This window comes from Bombus vancouverensis, chromosome 17 (assembly GCF_051014615.1).
Source record: "Bombus vancouverensis nearcticus chromosome 17, iyBomVanc1_principal, whole genome shotgun sequence".
NCBI lineage: Eukaryota > Metazoa > Arthropoda > Insecta > Hymenoptera > Apidae > Bombus > Bombus vancouverensis.
Genome location: NC_134927.1, coordinates 7919876 through 7932525, shown reverse-complemented (window position 1 = coordinate 7932525; position 12650 = coordinate 7919876). Strand labels below are relative to the sequence as shown.

At 42.1% G+C, this 12650-nt stretch overlaps 1 protein-coding gene across 1 annotated transcript; it reads left to right on the top strand.

The window, feature by feature from the left end:
• Window positions 1-7508: 7508 nt before the first annotated feature.
• On the top strand, window positions 7509-12267 carry LOC143303865 (uncharacterized). The gene is made up of 2 exons (XM_076625919.1): window positions 7509-8031; window positions 11779-12267. Exons 1-2 carry the CDS (start codon window positions 7536-7538, stop codon window positions 11796-11798), a joined length of 516 nt encoding a protein of 171 aa, XP_076482034.1. The 5' UTR covers window positions 7509-7535; the 3' UTR covers window positions 11799-12267.
• Window positions 12268-12650: the final 383 nt, after the last annotated feature.

Sequence of the window (12650 nt, the reverse complement as noted above, 5' to 3'; positions counted from 1 at the left end):
TGAATTCGTTATTGTTGTGCACTTTTATTTTGTTTTTTATTTCCTTTGCAAGTTTGTTTAGGTGATTTTTGTTTTCTCGTGTTCTATGTTTTTGCCATTTTGCTTTCGCTTTTCTTTTTTCTCTAATTTTTTCAAGTATGTCTGATGGAATTATTTTTGTTTGTCTGTTGGTTGGTTCAGGTATAGTGGTTGTCCATGATGCTTCTTGGATAGTTTCTGTCAATGGTGTTACTGCCTGTTCGACGTGTTCGGGTGTTTCCAATGGGATGCTGCAACTGGTTTTGCTCTCGATTATTTCTTTAAAAATTTGCCATTTGGTTGTTCTGTTGCATAGTGTCCCTGGATTGCTATAAAGTATTAATTTGTTTCTGTAAGCAATTGGGCTGTATGCAATGGGGCTGGGTGTTATTTTTAGTTTATTTGCGTTTAGTCCCTTTGTAACTGCAAAATCGAGTAGGCCAGGTATTTTGCTCAGGTCTGTCGGCCAGTATGTCTTCCTGTGGATAATATATTGAGGTTGTTGTTAATGTATTTTTCCAGGGTTCTACCTCGAGGTGTGGTAATTCTTGATCCCCATAGCGTGGGTTTGCATTGTAGTCTCCCGTTGCGATATACTTGTCACCTAAGTGTTGAAAGTACTCTTCCCACGTTTGTGATGTCATTTTGTGTCGCGGTGGTACATATACTGCTGACAACTGTAAATGGTTGCTGCTAGTTTGTACAGTAACGGTGGTTGCTTGTATATATTCCTTACTAGCTTGGCTGTGTTAGTGGTGTTTAATGTCGTTTCTTATTATTACTGCGGTCCCTCCGTGTGATTTTCCTGAAGGATGCTTGGTATCATATATTGTGTAGTACGGTATTTTTATGTAACTTTTTATAGTGAAGTGTGTTTCCGATACGAGTAGTATGTCGATATTATTATTATACAGGAATGTTTTAGTTTCTAGGGCCCTTTGTTGTAGTCCGTTAGAGTTCCAGGCTGCTATTTTAAGCATGTCCATTTTTATTTTTTACTTAGCAAGTTTGTGAGTAGTTGTAACATGACTGTTGTTTGTTGTACTTGTTGCCTTAGTATTGTGTTTTTCTCACTTACCATTTTTCTTAATATCTCTGTACCTTTAATGGATTGTCTGAGCATTTCTTTGATTTCTGTATCGTCTTCGGTGTTGTTGCTTTGATTCTGTTTGTTTGTGGGCGTTGTTTGTCTAATGTTTTGGGTTACTTGCGCGTAGCTGCGGTTTCCTTGGGGATCGGTGTTTCCGTTTATAGCTTTTGGTTCATTTTGTGCTTTCAATGTTACTTAATTATCCGTTATACTTTGTTGTGGTTGGTAGTTGTTGATTGATCTATTGCCAAGTGGTGGAAACTGTTTACGTTGTGATTGTTTTCTGATTTCGCATCCTTTATAGCTGGCTGGGTGGTTTCCATTACAGTTGTAACATTTTACTTCATTTATTTTCCCTACGTATGGACAATGTGTTGTTAAATGCTTCGTATCGTATCTTGTCATATTGTTTATTGCTCTTGTTTGATGACCAATTTTTGCTAATTCGTCACTTAATTTTTTTTGTGTTAGTTTTTGAATGTAGTCCTCTTATAACTATTTCGTAGCTCCTTTCCGTTTTCAGCTGGTATGTGTGGTACACAGCGTTTTTTCTTTTAATTCTTTTATCACTTTCCTATAATTTTCTGGGGTGTTTATTTGAATTTTTACTTGTTCTAATTTTGTTTGTTTTATTGTGTAGTTTTCCTTCCCAGCTATATCGTTTAGTGGATCAATAAGCGGGTCTATTATCTGGGCGTCGACAAATATTGGTGGTGGTTTTGTAGTTTGCGTTGATTTAGTTGTGTTTTTGGTTGTTGGGTCGTCTATTTCTTCCGTAAGTGAGCTGAAGGAGTTTCTTAATGGTAATTCTTGCAGCCATCGCTGCTTTTCTGTATCTGAATTTCCTGTTATTTTTCGTTTCTTGTTATAACTTGCCACCTTCCAGCTTTCATCCTGTTGGGTTAATTCGTTATTGGTAATATTCTCTTCATTGTTTGGTATTGTTTCCATATCAACTTCGTTTGTAGCTGAGCATTCCTGTTCTTCGTTTATTGGTTGGCTTGGTTTTGATATGTTTGTTGTTTTATTTATGTAGTATTGTTCGTCTTTGTTAATTATTTTTATCGGTGGGATGTGCTTTTTCATTTTAGTTTTGCTTGTAGTCTTCTTAGTAGAAGACACGAGTTTCCACCATTTAGCTATGGGCGTTGCCGTTCGTAACTTTCTCTTCCCCACTTGCCGCACTTTTTCTGAAGCACTGTTTTACACGTCCGTTTGGCTCGGTTGCTCTGGCAGAACTCGATTTACAACATTGAGAACATTTATATCGAAAATTCTTTCTCGCATGAAGCTTCTGTATTAATACAAAAGGCACGAATTAAGATATATGATTGTTCACAAGTATTAGAGCACTTGCTGATCTTATAGATTTTATAGAAAATGTGATACATGATTGACCAAGATTATTAAGAAAATGAAGTTTACATTCGTATGAGATTAACGATCCGAAATACACACTTTGTGAAAATTCGTGACAGTTGGAGGAAAAGTAATGAATTAACGATTATGTGACAGCAATTAAAATCCATCGATCTAAGGTCTTTATTAAATTAAATAGTTCAAAATCGTTTACATATTAGGTGATCCCATAAGTTTTTGTGTATATATTTCATGTGTCGATTTCTAAACATACGGCTATACGGGACCAATGCACTTGAGCTTAGCTGATCGAGAACAGGCTAGAGTAGATCTTCGTGGGCATAAGATCGTAATATAGTGAACACAGTGACTTCTAACAGTAAAAAATCACGAGTGAAATGCGTATCCATTTTCGACATCTCATGTTATATGAATTTCGGAAAGAAAGTTCGGTAACAATTGCCAGGAAAAACATATGTGCTGTTTACGGAGAAAATACGCTTTCATCTCGCACCTGTAGGAAGTGGTTCCAACGTTTTAGAGCTGGGAATTTCTGTTTAGAAGAGGAGGTACGCTCCGGGCGTCCTCCTCAGACAGACGGAGATAAAATTCGGGATCTTGTTGAAAAATCACCAAGTTTGACAGTTCAAGAGATGTCAAATGTCCTGAAAATACCTAAGACAACGATTCATAGGTGTTTAAAAAAATGGGGATGGTGTCAAAGTTGAACGTTTGGGTGCCCCATGAACTTACGGAACGGAACCGTCTTGAACGAACGACAGCGTGCATGTCATTAATTGCACGTAATAAACGTGAACCATTCCTTAAACGCCCCTGGTAACTGGTGATGAAAAGTGGATACTTTTCGAAAACCCTGAACGGAAACGTAGCTGATCCCAACGAAATCAGCCACCTGAACGCTGTGCAAAACCAGGGTTACATCCGCGTAAAGTTCTTTTGTGTGTATGGTGGGATTATAAAGGAATACTCTATTTTGAACTTTTATCTAGTGGTGATACCATTAATTCAGACAAATATTGCGCTCAGTTAGAAAAATTAAGGGAAGCACTAGCTGAAAAACGGCCAGGTTTAGTGAATAGGAACAACGTTATCTTCCATCACGACAATGCTAAACCGCATGTCGCGAAAAGCGTTACAAAAAAATTGTCTGAATTTAATTGAAAAATTTTACCACATCCCCCATATTCCCCAGACATTGCCTCATCTGATTACCACCTGTTCAGAGCATTACAACACTTTTTAGTAGCTAAAAAATTTGAAAATATTGACACACTCAAAAATAGCATAGAAAATTATTTTAAAGAAAAACAAGAGAACTTTTATCGAGACGGAACCTACCAGAAAAATGGGAAGAAGTTGTACAACGAGAGGGGGATTACATTTTTTCATGAAACTGAAAGGTATGTAAACGATCTTAACATATATAACCTCTCGAAAAACGGCACGAACTTATGGGATGACCTAATAATTAAACAACTATAAATATATCAAAAGATTATAATAAAAGAATGTAATAGAATATCTAATGTCCGTACTTGTAAATACAACGAAAAACGTAACGTGTAGATTGCAGATGTTTATGAATGTAAAATTTGCGAAAAGCATATGAAAGTTATACACATAAAATATACAAATATTGAGATATGCACGAAAACTATGCGTATATGCACAAAGATATGTACAATTTATGAGTAATATGTCTAATATTGATTTATTAACGTTATGTGAATTGATACAAAAGGATATTTAACAATTTCGTTTTAAATAAAAATCTATTTATGAGGACGCGCCAAAATTCGCATTACGATAAATTACGATAAATTATAAATTGCTTTTCCGTATCTGCAGCACTCGAATTGTACAAGTAATGTGTGCGTTTGAGGGCCCGACCTTTTGGTCGACCGCGCCATACCTGCAGTAAAAACGCATACTGGCTTCGCATTTAGATGTTCGCGTTCGACTTGGGAATGGCGCGCATAGATGGTCGGCGCGCGACTTGCCCTCTCCTTGCGGATCATTGGACAAGTTAAACCTACCCTTTCGGGCGGCAGCTCGCTTAGCTGGCGCCACGCGATACCTGCCACCATATAGCTCGGTCCCAGCAGGTTGGCTCTCCAGCCGATTATTCCTGCTCGGCAACCATTTTGTAGGCTTACCGCTTGCACCGACGGTCACAGGTTTCCTCTCCAGCTCGCACGCTTCGTGCTTTTTTCTGCGCCCCGGTTCTTCGTTACTGTTGTTTTCTTGGTTCTATCTTGTTTATTGTTCTATCTTCGATCCAGTGTTCTGTTTGTTGTATCCGTTTATTTCTTCGTTGCGATTCTTTGTTTGGTTGTTGTTGTTGTCTCTATAAACTTGAAATATAAATGCAATTTCCTTTAAATACAGTAACGAGGTTTATTCAATTTCGATAACATTGTATTAGTAAGATATCGAAGCTAGCAACTTTTCGTTGAAGTTTATTTTATATTTCTTAAATTATTCGGGTAAAGATAACTCCACACTGACGGCCTATTGTCCACAGACAGATGTCGTAGTAATCGGCGGACAATGTCTATCAATGAATCTTAAGGCGCGTACGGGCAGACTACAGGCGTCTGTAGACATTGCCTGCCGACAACACATGCCAAAACATGTATATAAACTGCCTGCAAGCAACGTCGCTTGTCCACTAGAAGTTTGCCGGGTATCACTGCGTATCGATGAGTCGAAGATGCCTTGGAGATGCAACACACGGATCGTTTAAATCTACCTGTAATCCAATCAAGCTAGCCTAAAAAAAAGACAAATTCAACATTAAATTGTATCGGACATTTTGCTACAACGCTCAACTGATAGAAATCATGCTCAGGAACAAATATATGTCTTTGCTAAGTTTCTAAATATATGTAGACAACGTTTTAAATTGCTAGTAGTTGAAACAAACAATATGATATATTTTTGAGTGATCTATAAGGATTTACAGGCCCACTGGGAAATCTTATTAGTGTTCTCTTGCACTATGTATTAAAGCGTATCAACACCGATAGAAGCACTGTACACGCGATATCGTCGCGTCGTGTCTCCTGAAAATCGCCGATAAGTCGCTCGAAACTTTACTGGAAACATTTCTCCATGTTCTACTGACAATCACATAGCATGTGTCATTGCTGGAATTTGATAAATTTGGTTGAGAACACGAAAGAATTTTCCGTTTACAGTAAAGCAAGGGACTATCGAGTTGGAACAATTCGTGTTTGAAAATAGCGTTCTATGCTAAAATAGCGGTGGAAATTATACTACATGTAAAAGTGAGTCATAAAAACAAATACAATTTTCTTATTTTCTATCTTTTTTACTTTTATCGCAAGTTTGATTTCTATACATATAACTGTTTTCAATTTAAGGAGGAACTTATTTTCTTAAGGGCTTTTCATACAAATTTGAAAAATAACTGTTGTTTTTGATCCCTTATCTCTATCTTTATCCTTCTATTTTTGTGAGACTGTATCGGTTATTTATTCTTAATATTTACAATCCGAAGTCTAATTTATGTGCCGTATTAATTTTCTGTGAATAATTTAGAGATATGTGAAATCTTGCTATATATATATATATATATATATATATATATATATATATATATATATATATATATATGTCGGAGATGAAATGAACACCGGAGCCTTTGGAATTTTGGATAACCCCGCAACATTGTAACCTAGAGTCTACTATAGCTGTAATCAAACAATTGTAGTTATTCAACCCGATTGTAATTATTCGAGAATTGTGATAATGAGCTTGGGCTCGAGGCGACAGTCAGTCGCCGAACGTAGCCGCGGTCACGGGATGAACGTTTTGCCTAACAAGGTACGGAGTAATTCTATAGCTCTCCTTAAAAGAAATATTCGTGGCGACACGCGACAGTAAACATTCCAACGGTTTCTGTCCCGTGGCTCGCCACACGCAGACCCTATTCTTCGAGTAAGATGATTGCCAGATGTCGATGCGTCTCCGCAGTACATGTTCGGCTAGCCCGAGGGCCCGTAATAAATCTTAAGGTTTAGTTAACTAAAGTCCTTCAAACAGACAAACAGTCTTTGTCCCAGCTACGGGAAGATAGGGGAGACATATTTTTTAACGAACGGCGTCTCCCACTAGCAACTTTCCCTCGAGGGCGGCTAACATCCTTTTCTAACCACCGATATAGAGATTGACCAATTAGCAGCAACGCCAATTTCCCTTACTTTCTGAACGAAGGCTTTTCTCGACGAATCCGATGATCTCGTGTCCTTAGACACACCCCATTATAGTTTTCCTCTGTGGCATCATCGGGACAGGAAAGGCATTCTCGCTCGCGATCTCATCGATCAAGGAGTAACGCCTTCGCGATCAGTGATTATTTTCAGACTTAGACTTTGTGTGAACGTTCTGTCGTCATCCCGTTGGCCGCGGATTCGTTATTGAGCCCGAGAACATCGTCATTAGCGTCGCGAGTGCCGAACCGCTGTGATCAACTGTTAAGACTGTAATAATTCTATCATTGCAATAAACTACGCCTGTGTGTACTGTATCAATGGCTAATCCTCGAGAAGATTCATTTGACGCCCACAACCCCATTCCCAGTGATGATCCGACATCAGAAGTGGGATTGGAACGGTTGCGAACGCTGGAAGGGCAGGTCGCTACCATGAGCAACCTGATGCATACGCTAATGCAACGACCAAATACGGGAATCACCAAATTCCCACATTTTAACCCAGAAGTCGCAGGCGCCGACCCAGCCGCATGGTGCGCGGCTGTTAGTATGGCCATGGAGGACAACCCCCTGCGAGGTGGCGCGCTATACTCTGCCTTAAGTGACTCTCTACAGGGTTCTGCAGCACATTGGCTGGCGCGAACAACGGGAAACGGAGAAATTACTTGGCCTAAAGTTAAGGAACGATTCCTTACACAGTTCGGTGGCCGAGAGACGACGTCCTCATCGTTAATCAAGGTATCCAGGGAACAGCGGGGAGCGGGCGAATCCACGGGGGCGTTTGCCGGCCGTGTCCGCTCTCTCCTGCAGATGCGGTGGCAACATTCTACGCTAGACGAAATACTTAACGCTGTCACTCTCTACATATTAATTCCACACGACCAACGTCTTAAACGACTGGCCCTCACGAGCGATATCAGAACGGAGGACCAATTCCTGAGCGAAATGCGACCCTTTTGTTACGAAGAAGAGTCGACATCTTCGCCGAGATATGCACCGGCGGAACCCGAAGCTAAGCGACGCAAGTTATCGGGCCACCAGACGAGGTGTCATTACTGTGGTACTCTCGGACACAGAATCAAGGACTGCCGCAAGAGGATGCAGGGCGAACAACAGAGGGATGCACGACGCCAGGAAGGAAACCGACCGGCCGCACCGTCCAAGGTGGTCTGCTACAGGTGTCATGCGGAAGGCCATATCGCACCTAACTGCCCGGCACGACGGGACGGTAGACCAGGCCTCAAGGATGAGCGTAAAGTCAACTCCTGCGTGGTGGAGTCCCCAGCCGGTAGTCTAAGTCATCTGGGTGAGTCGTTCCCATTTTACTTCGATTCCGGAGCCGAGTGCTCATTAATTAGAGAATCTGTCGCTCCGAAATTCTCCGGAAGGAGAACGACAGATATAGTAGTTATGCGAGGAATAGGAAACACCTGCGTTAAGAGTACCTCCCAGATCTTATCTACGGTGCGCATTAACTGTTTTACATTGGAGATAACCTTCCACGTTCTGGCCGATAGTCACTTACATTATGATATCATGATTGGCCGCGAGATCTTAAGCCAGGGTTTTGATGTAACTATTACACGGAATAGCGTCGATATTTGTAAAACGAAGACTATTAATGCCTGTAGTAAAACCTCCGAGGACGAGATCAATATCAATGCGGTTGACACTGACGTAGTTGGCAACGATAAAAGTCGGTTAATTTCTGTCCTCGAGAAATTCAAAGATTCATTCATTACGGGCTTCCCACGTACTCGCGTAAGCACGGGCCAGTTAGAAATACGGTTAATCGATCCTAATGTTACCGTGCAAAGAAGCCCCTACCGACTTAGCGAAGAAGAGCGTAGGATAGTGCGTGAGAGAATAGACGAGTTAATTAGAGCAAAAATCGTGAGGCCGAGCAGCTCGCCGTTCGCGAGCCCTGTCTTACTTGTAAAGAAGAAAGACGGCTCAGATAGACTGTGCGTAGATTTTCGGGCACTAAATAAAAATACGGTCGCGGACCGGTATCCCCTACCCCTCATCGCGGATCAAATCGCGAGATTGCAGAAGGCGAGATACTTCATTAGCCTGGACATGGCCAGCGGATTCCATCAAATTCCCATTCATCCTAATTCGACGGAATATACGGCGTTCGTTACACCCGACGGGCAATACGAATACGTGACTATGCCGTTCGGTTTGAAAAACGCACCATCCGTTTTCCAAAGGGCCATTCTCAACGCCTTAGGCGACCTCGCGTATTCGTTCGTTGTTGTTTACTTGGACGACGTCCTAATTATCGCCGACTCAATAGATCAGGCTCTAGAAAGGTTGAGCACCGTATTAGATACCCTCGTGAAAGCCGGATTCTCCTTTAACTTTTCGAAATGCTCCTTTTTAAAGACATCGGTACTCTACTTGGGATACGTAATCCGTAACGGAGAAGTCCGTCCAAACCCGGGTAAAATACAAGCCTTGAGTTCTTTACCTGCACCGTCGACCGTCACACAACTTATTCATAGGTTCATTAACAATTCATAGGTTTGGCCTCTTATTTCCGAAGCTTCATTCCCAAATTTTCACAAGTAATGAAACCCCTGTACGCACTTACCTCGAGTAACAAGAATATACCTTGGACGGATAGGCACGAACAGATAAGACAAAAGGTAATTTCCGTCCTGACTGACGCGCCGGTTCTGATGATATTTGACCCCAATTACCCCATAGAACTACATACGGACGCTAGCTCGGAAGGATATGGAGCCATTCTAATGCACAGGGTCGAAGGCAAAAATCGAGTAGTGGAGTATTATAGCAAAAGGACTAGCCCTGCGGAATCTAGGTATCATTCCTACGAATTGGAAACGTTAGCGGTTGTAAACGCCGTCAAACACTTCCGTCATTACTTACACGGACGAGAATTTCTCGTCGTCACCGATTGCAAGTCCCTGAAAGCATCCAGTAGTAAGGTACACTTGAACGACAGGGTTTACAGATGGTGGGCTTACCTGCAAACTTTTACCTTCGACATTATGTACCGGGAAGGTAAACGAATGGCCCACGTAGATTTCTTTTCGCGAAATCCCGTAGACTTGGATCGCAGTACGTTTAGCAAAATCGTAGAGAAAGAAATTAACCTAACCGAAATCTCCGACGATTGGCTACTAGCGGAACAACGTCGCGACCCACAAATTGCCGAGATCGTCGATAAATTGCAGAACGAAGAGCTCGCGGAAGATGTCGCGAATACGTATGAGTTACGGTCCGGCACCCTTCACCGTAAAATACAGAGAAAAGGTAGAACTCTCTGCCTGCCCATCGTTCCGAGAGGGTTTAGGTGGTCTGTTATTAACCATGTGCACCAGTCCATTATGCACTTAGGTTGGGATAAAACGCTTGAGAAACTGTACGAGTATTACTGGTTCGAAGGAATGGCGAAGTATGTTCGCAAATTCGTAGAGAACTGTCATGCTTGTCGAGTTTCAAAGGCGAGTTCGGGTAGAGTACAAGCCGAACTACACCCCATACCTAAGACCAGTATACCTTGGCATACGGTTCATATGGACATAACGGGCAAACTAAGCGGTAAAAACGATTCGAAGGAATACGTCGTTGTGTTGGTCGACGCCTTCACCAAGTTCGTATATTTGCACCATACCCGTAAGTTAGACTCCGTTAACACCATTAAAGCGCTTAAGTCCGCTATATTTTTGTTCGGCAGTCCCTGCCGGATAATAGCGGATCAGGGAAGATGTTTTACGGGCAAAGAATTTCGCGACTTTTGTCAAAGTAAACACATAAAACTCCATTTAATTGCGACCGGAGCTAGTAGGGCCAACGGGCAGGTAGAGCGTATTATGAGTACGCTAAAAAACATGTTCACAACAATAGAAACCACCGGGCGGTCCTGGCAAGACGCGATCGGGGAAATACAACTAGCCTTGAATTGTACCACCAACCGCGTGACTAAGTCAAGCCCGTTGGAACTACTAATCGGTAAAACAGCGAGACCCTACGGCTTATCCCTACCCGACAGTATCGAAGAAAGAGAGGTAAATATCTCCCATGTAAGACAGCAGGCGATAAAGAATATAGAAGCAAGCGCCAAATACGATAAGGATAGGTTCGACGAAAACAAAGCTAAAATAGTTAGGTTCAACCTTGGCGATTTCGTATTACGCAAGAACGAGGAACGGAACCAGACGAAGTTAGATCCGAAATTCAGGGGTCCGTTCGTAATAGCAGAGATTTTGGAAGGAGATAGATATACCCTAAAAACCTTAGACGGCAAACGATCATATAAGGACAGACACGACAGACTGAGAAAGATGCCAGAAGGTTGCGTCCCTGCTGAGTTAGACGTCTGCGGTGATGACGACGGCGGTGATAATAACGATGCAAGTACACTGACCTCAGAGGATCATTAACACTGCGTTGTGGTCATAGTAATACACCGAGTGGGTTTATGTGCTTTTGTTGTAACCCGGTGAGTGGGTTGATGTGCTTTTGTTGTAACCCGGTGAGTGGGTTGATGTGCTTTTGTTGTAACCCGTTGAGTGGGTTGATGTGCTTTTGTTGTAACCCGTTGAGTGGGTTGATGTGTTTCTGTTGTAGCCCGTTGAGTGGGTTGATGTGCTTTTGTTGTAACCCGTTGAGTGGGTTGATATGCTTTTGTTGTAACCCGTTGAGTGGGGTTACGTGCTTTTGTTGTAACCCGTTGAGTGGGGTTACGTGCTTTTGTTGTAACCCGTTGAGTGGGCTTACGTACTTTCTGGGTGTAATGCACCCAACGTGGCAATATGATCCAACAAACTGAGGTTCACCAGTGTACGAAATCGAAAATGATCTGTTGTGTCATTACGGTCTGACTGGCGACTCACAGAACGCACCTGACACTTTGAGTACAAATTATAACATTACAAATTCCTATTCTCTTTTATTTTTCTGTTGTCAAACCTCCGAACGAAACTTTGTTATTGCACTGGACCCTTGACTTACTTAGACATTTAGTTAAATCGTAAACAATGTCGGTTGTAGCGAATCTAATGTAAGAAATACGATATTTTAGTTACACACGAGGACGTGTGATAGTCAGGATGGCCGTGTCGGAGATGAAAAGAACACCGGAGCCTTTGGAATTTTGGATAACCCCGCAACATTGTAACCTAGAGTCTACTATAGCTGTAATCAAACAATTGTAGTTATTCAACCCGATTGTAATTATTCGAGAATTGTGATAATGAGCTTGGGCTCGAGGCGACAGTCAGTCGCCGAACGTAGCCGCGGTCACGGGATGAACGTTTTGCCTAACAAGGTACGGAGTAATTCTATAGCTCTCCTTAAAAGAAATATTCGTGGCGACACGCGACAGTAAACATTCCAACGGTTTCTGTCCCGTGGCTCGCCACACGCAGACCCTATTCTTCGAGTAAGATGATTGCCAGATGTCGATGCGTCTCCGCAGTACATGTTCGGCTAGCCCGAGGGCCCGTAATAAATCTTAAGGTTTAGTTAACTAAAGTCCTTCAAACAGACAAACAGTCTTTGTCCCAACTACGGGAAGATAGGGGAGACATATTTTTCAACGAGTGGCGTCTCCCACTAGCAACTTTCCCTCGAGGGCGGCTAGCATCTTTTTCTAACCACCGATATGGAGATTGGCCAATTAGCAGCAACGCCAAATTCCCTCACCTTCTGAACGAAGGCTATCCTCGACGAATCCGATGATCTCGTGCCCTCAGACACACTCCATCATAGTTTTTCTCTGCAGCATCATCGCGACGGAGAGTCATTCTCTCGTGAGGTCGTACTAGCGAGTTACTTAGAGTCTGTACGCTCGGTGGATATTCCACGTTTTCGCAAAGAGTCCGACTTAGAATTTTGTGTGCACGTACATCTATCATCGCGTTGACCGCGGATTCGTTATTGAACCTAAGACCA

Bases quoted from the DNA above. Each gene is read 5' to 3' on its own strand.
- LOC143303865 (XM_076625919.1), top strand. From the start codon at position 7,536: ATGCGGTGGCAACATTCTACGCTAGACGAAATACTTAACGCTGTCACT. The intron at 8,032-11,778 runs GTGAGTCGTTCC...ACGATATTTTAG, and splicing joins CGGTAGTCTAAGTCATCTGG to TTACACACGAGGACGTGTGA.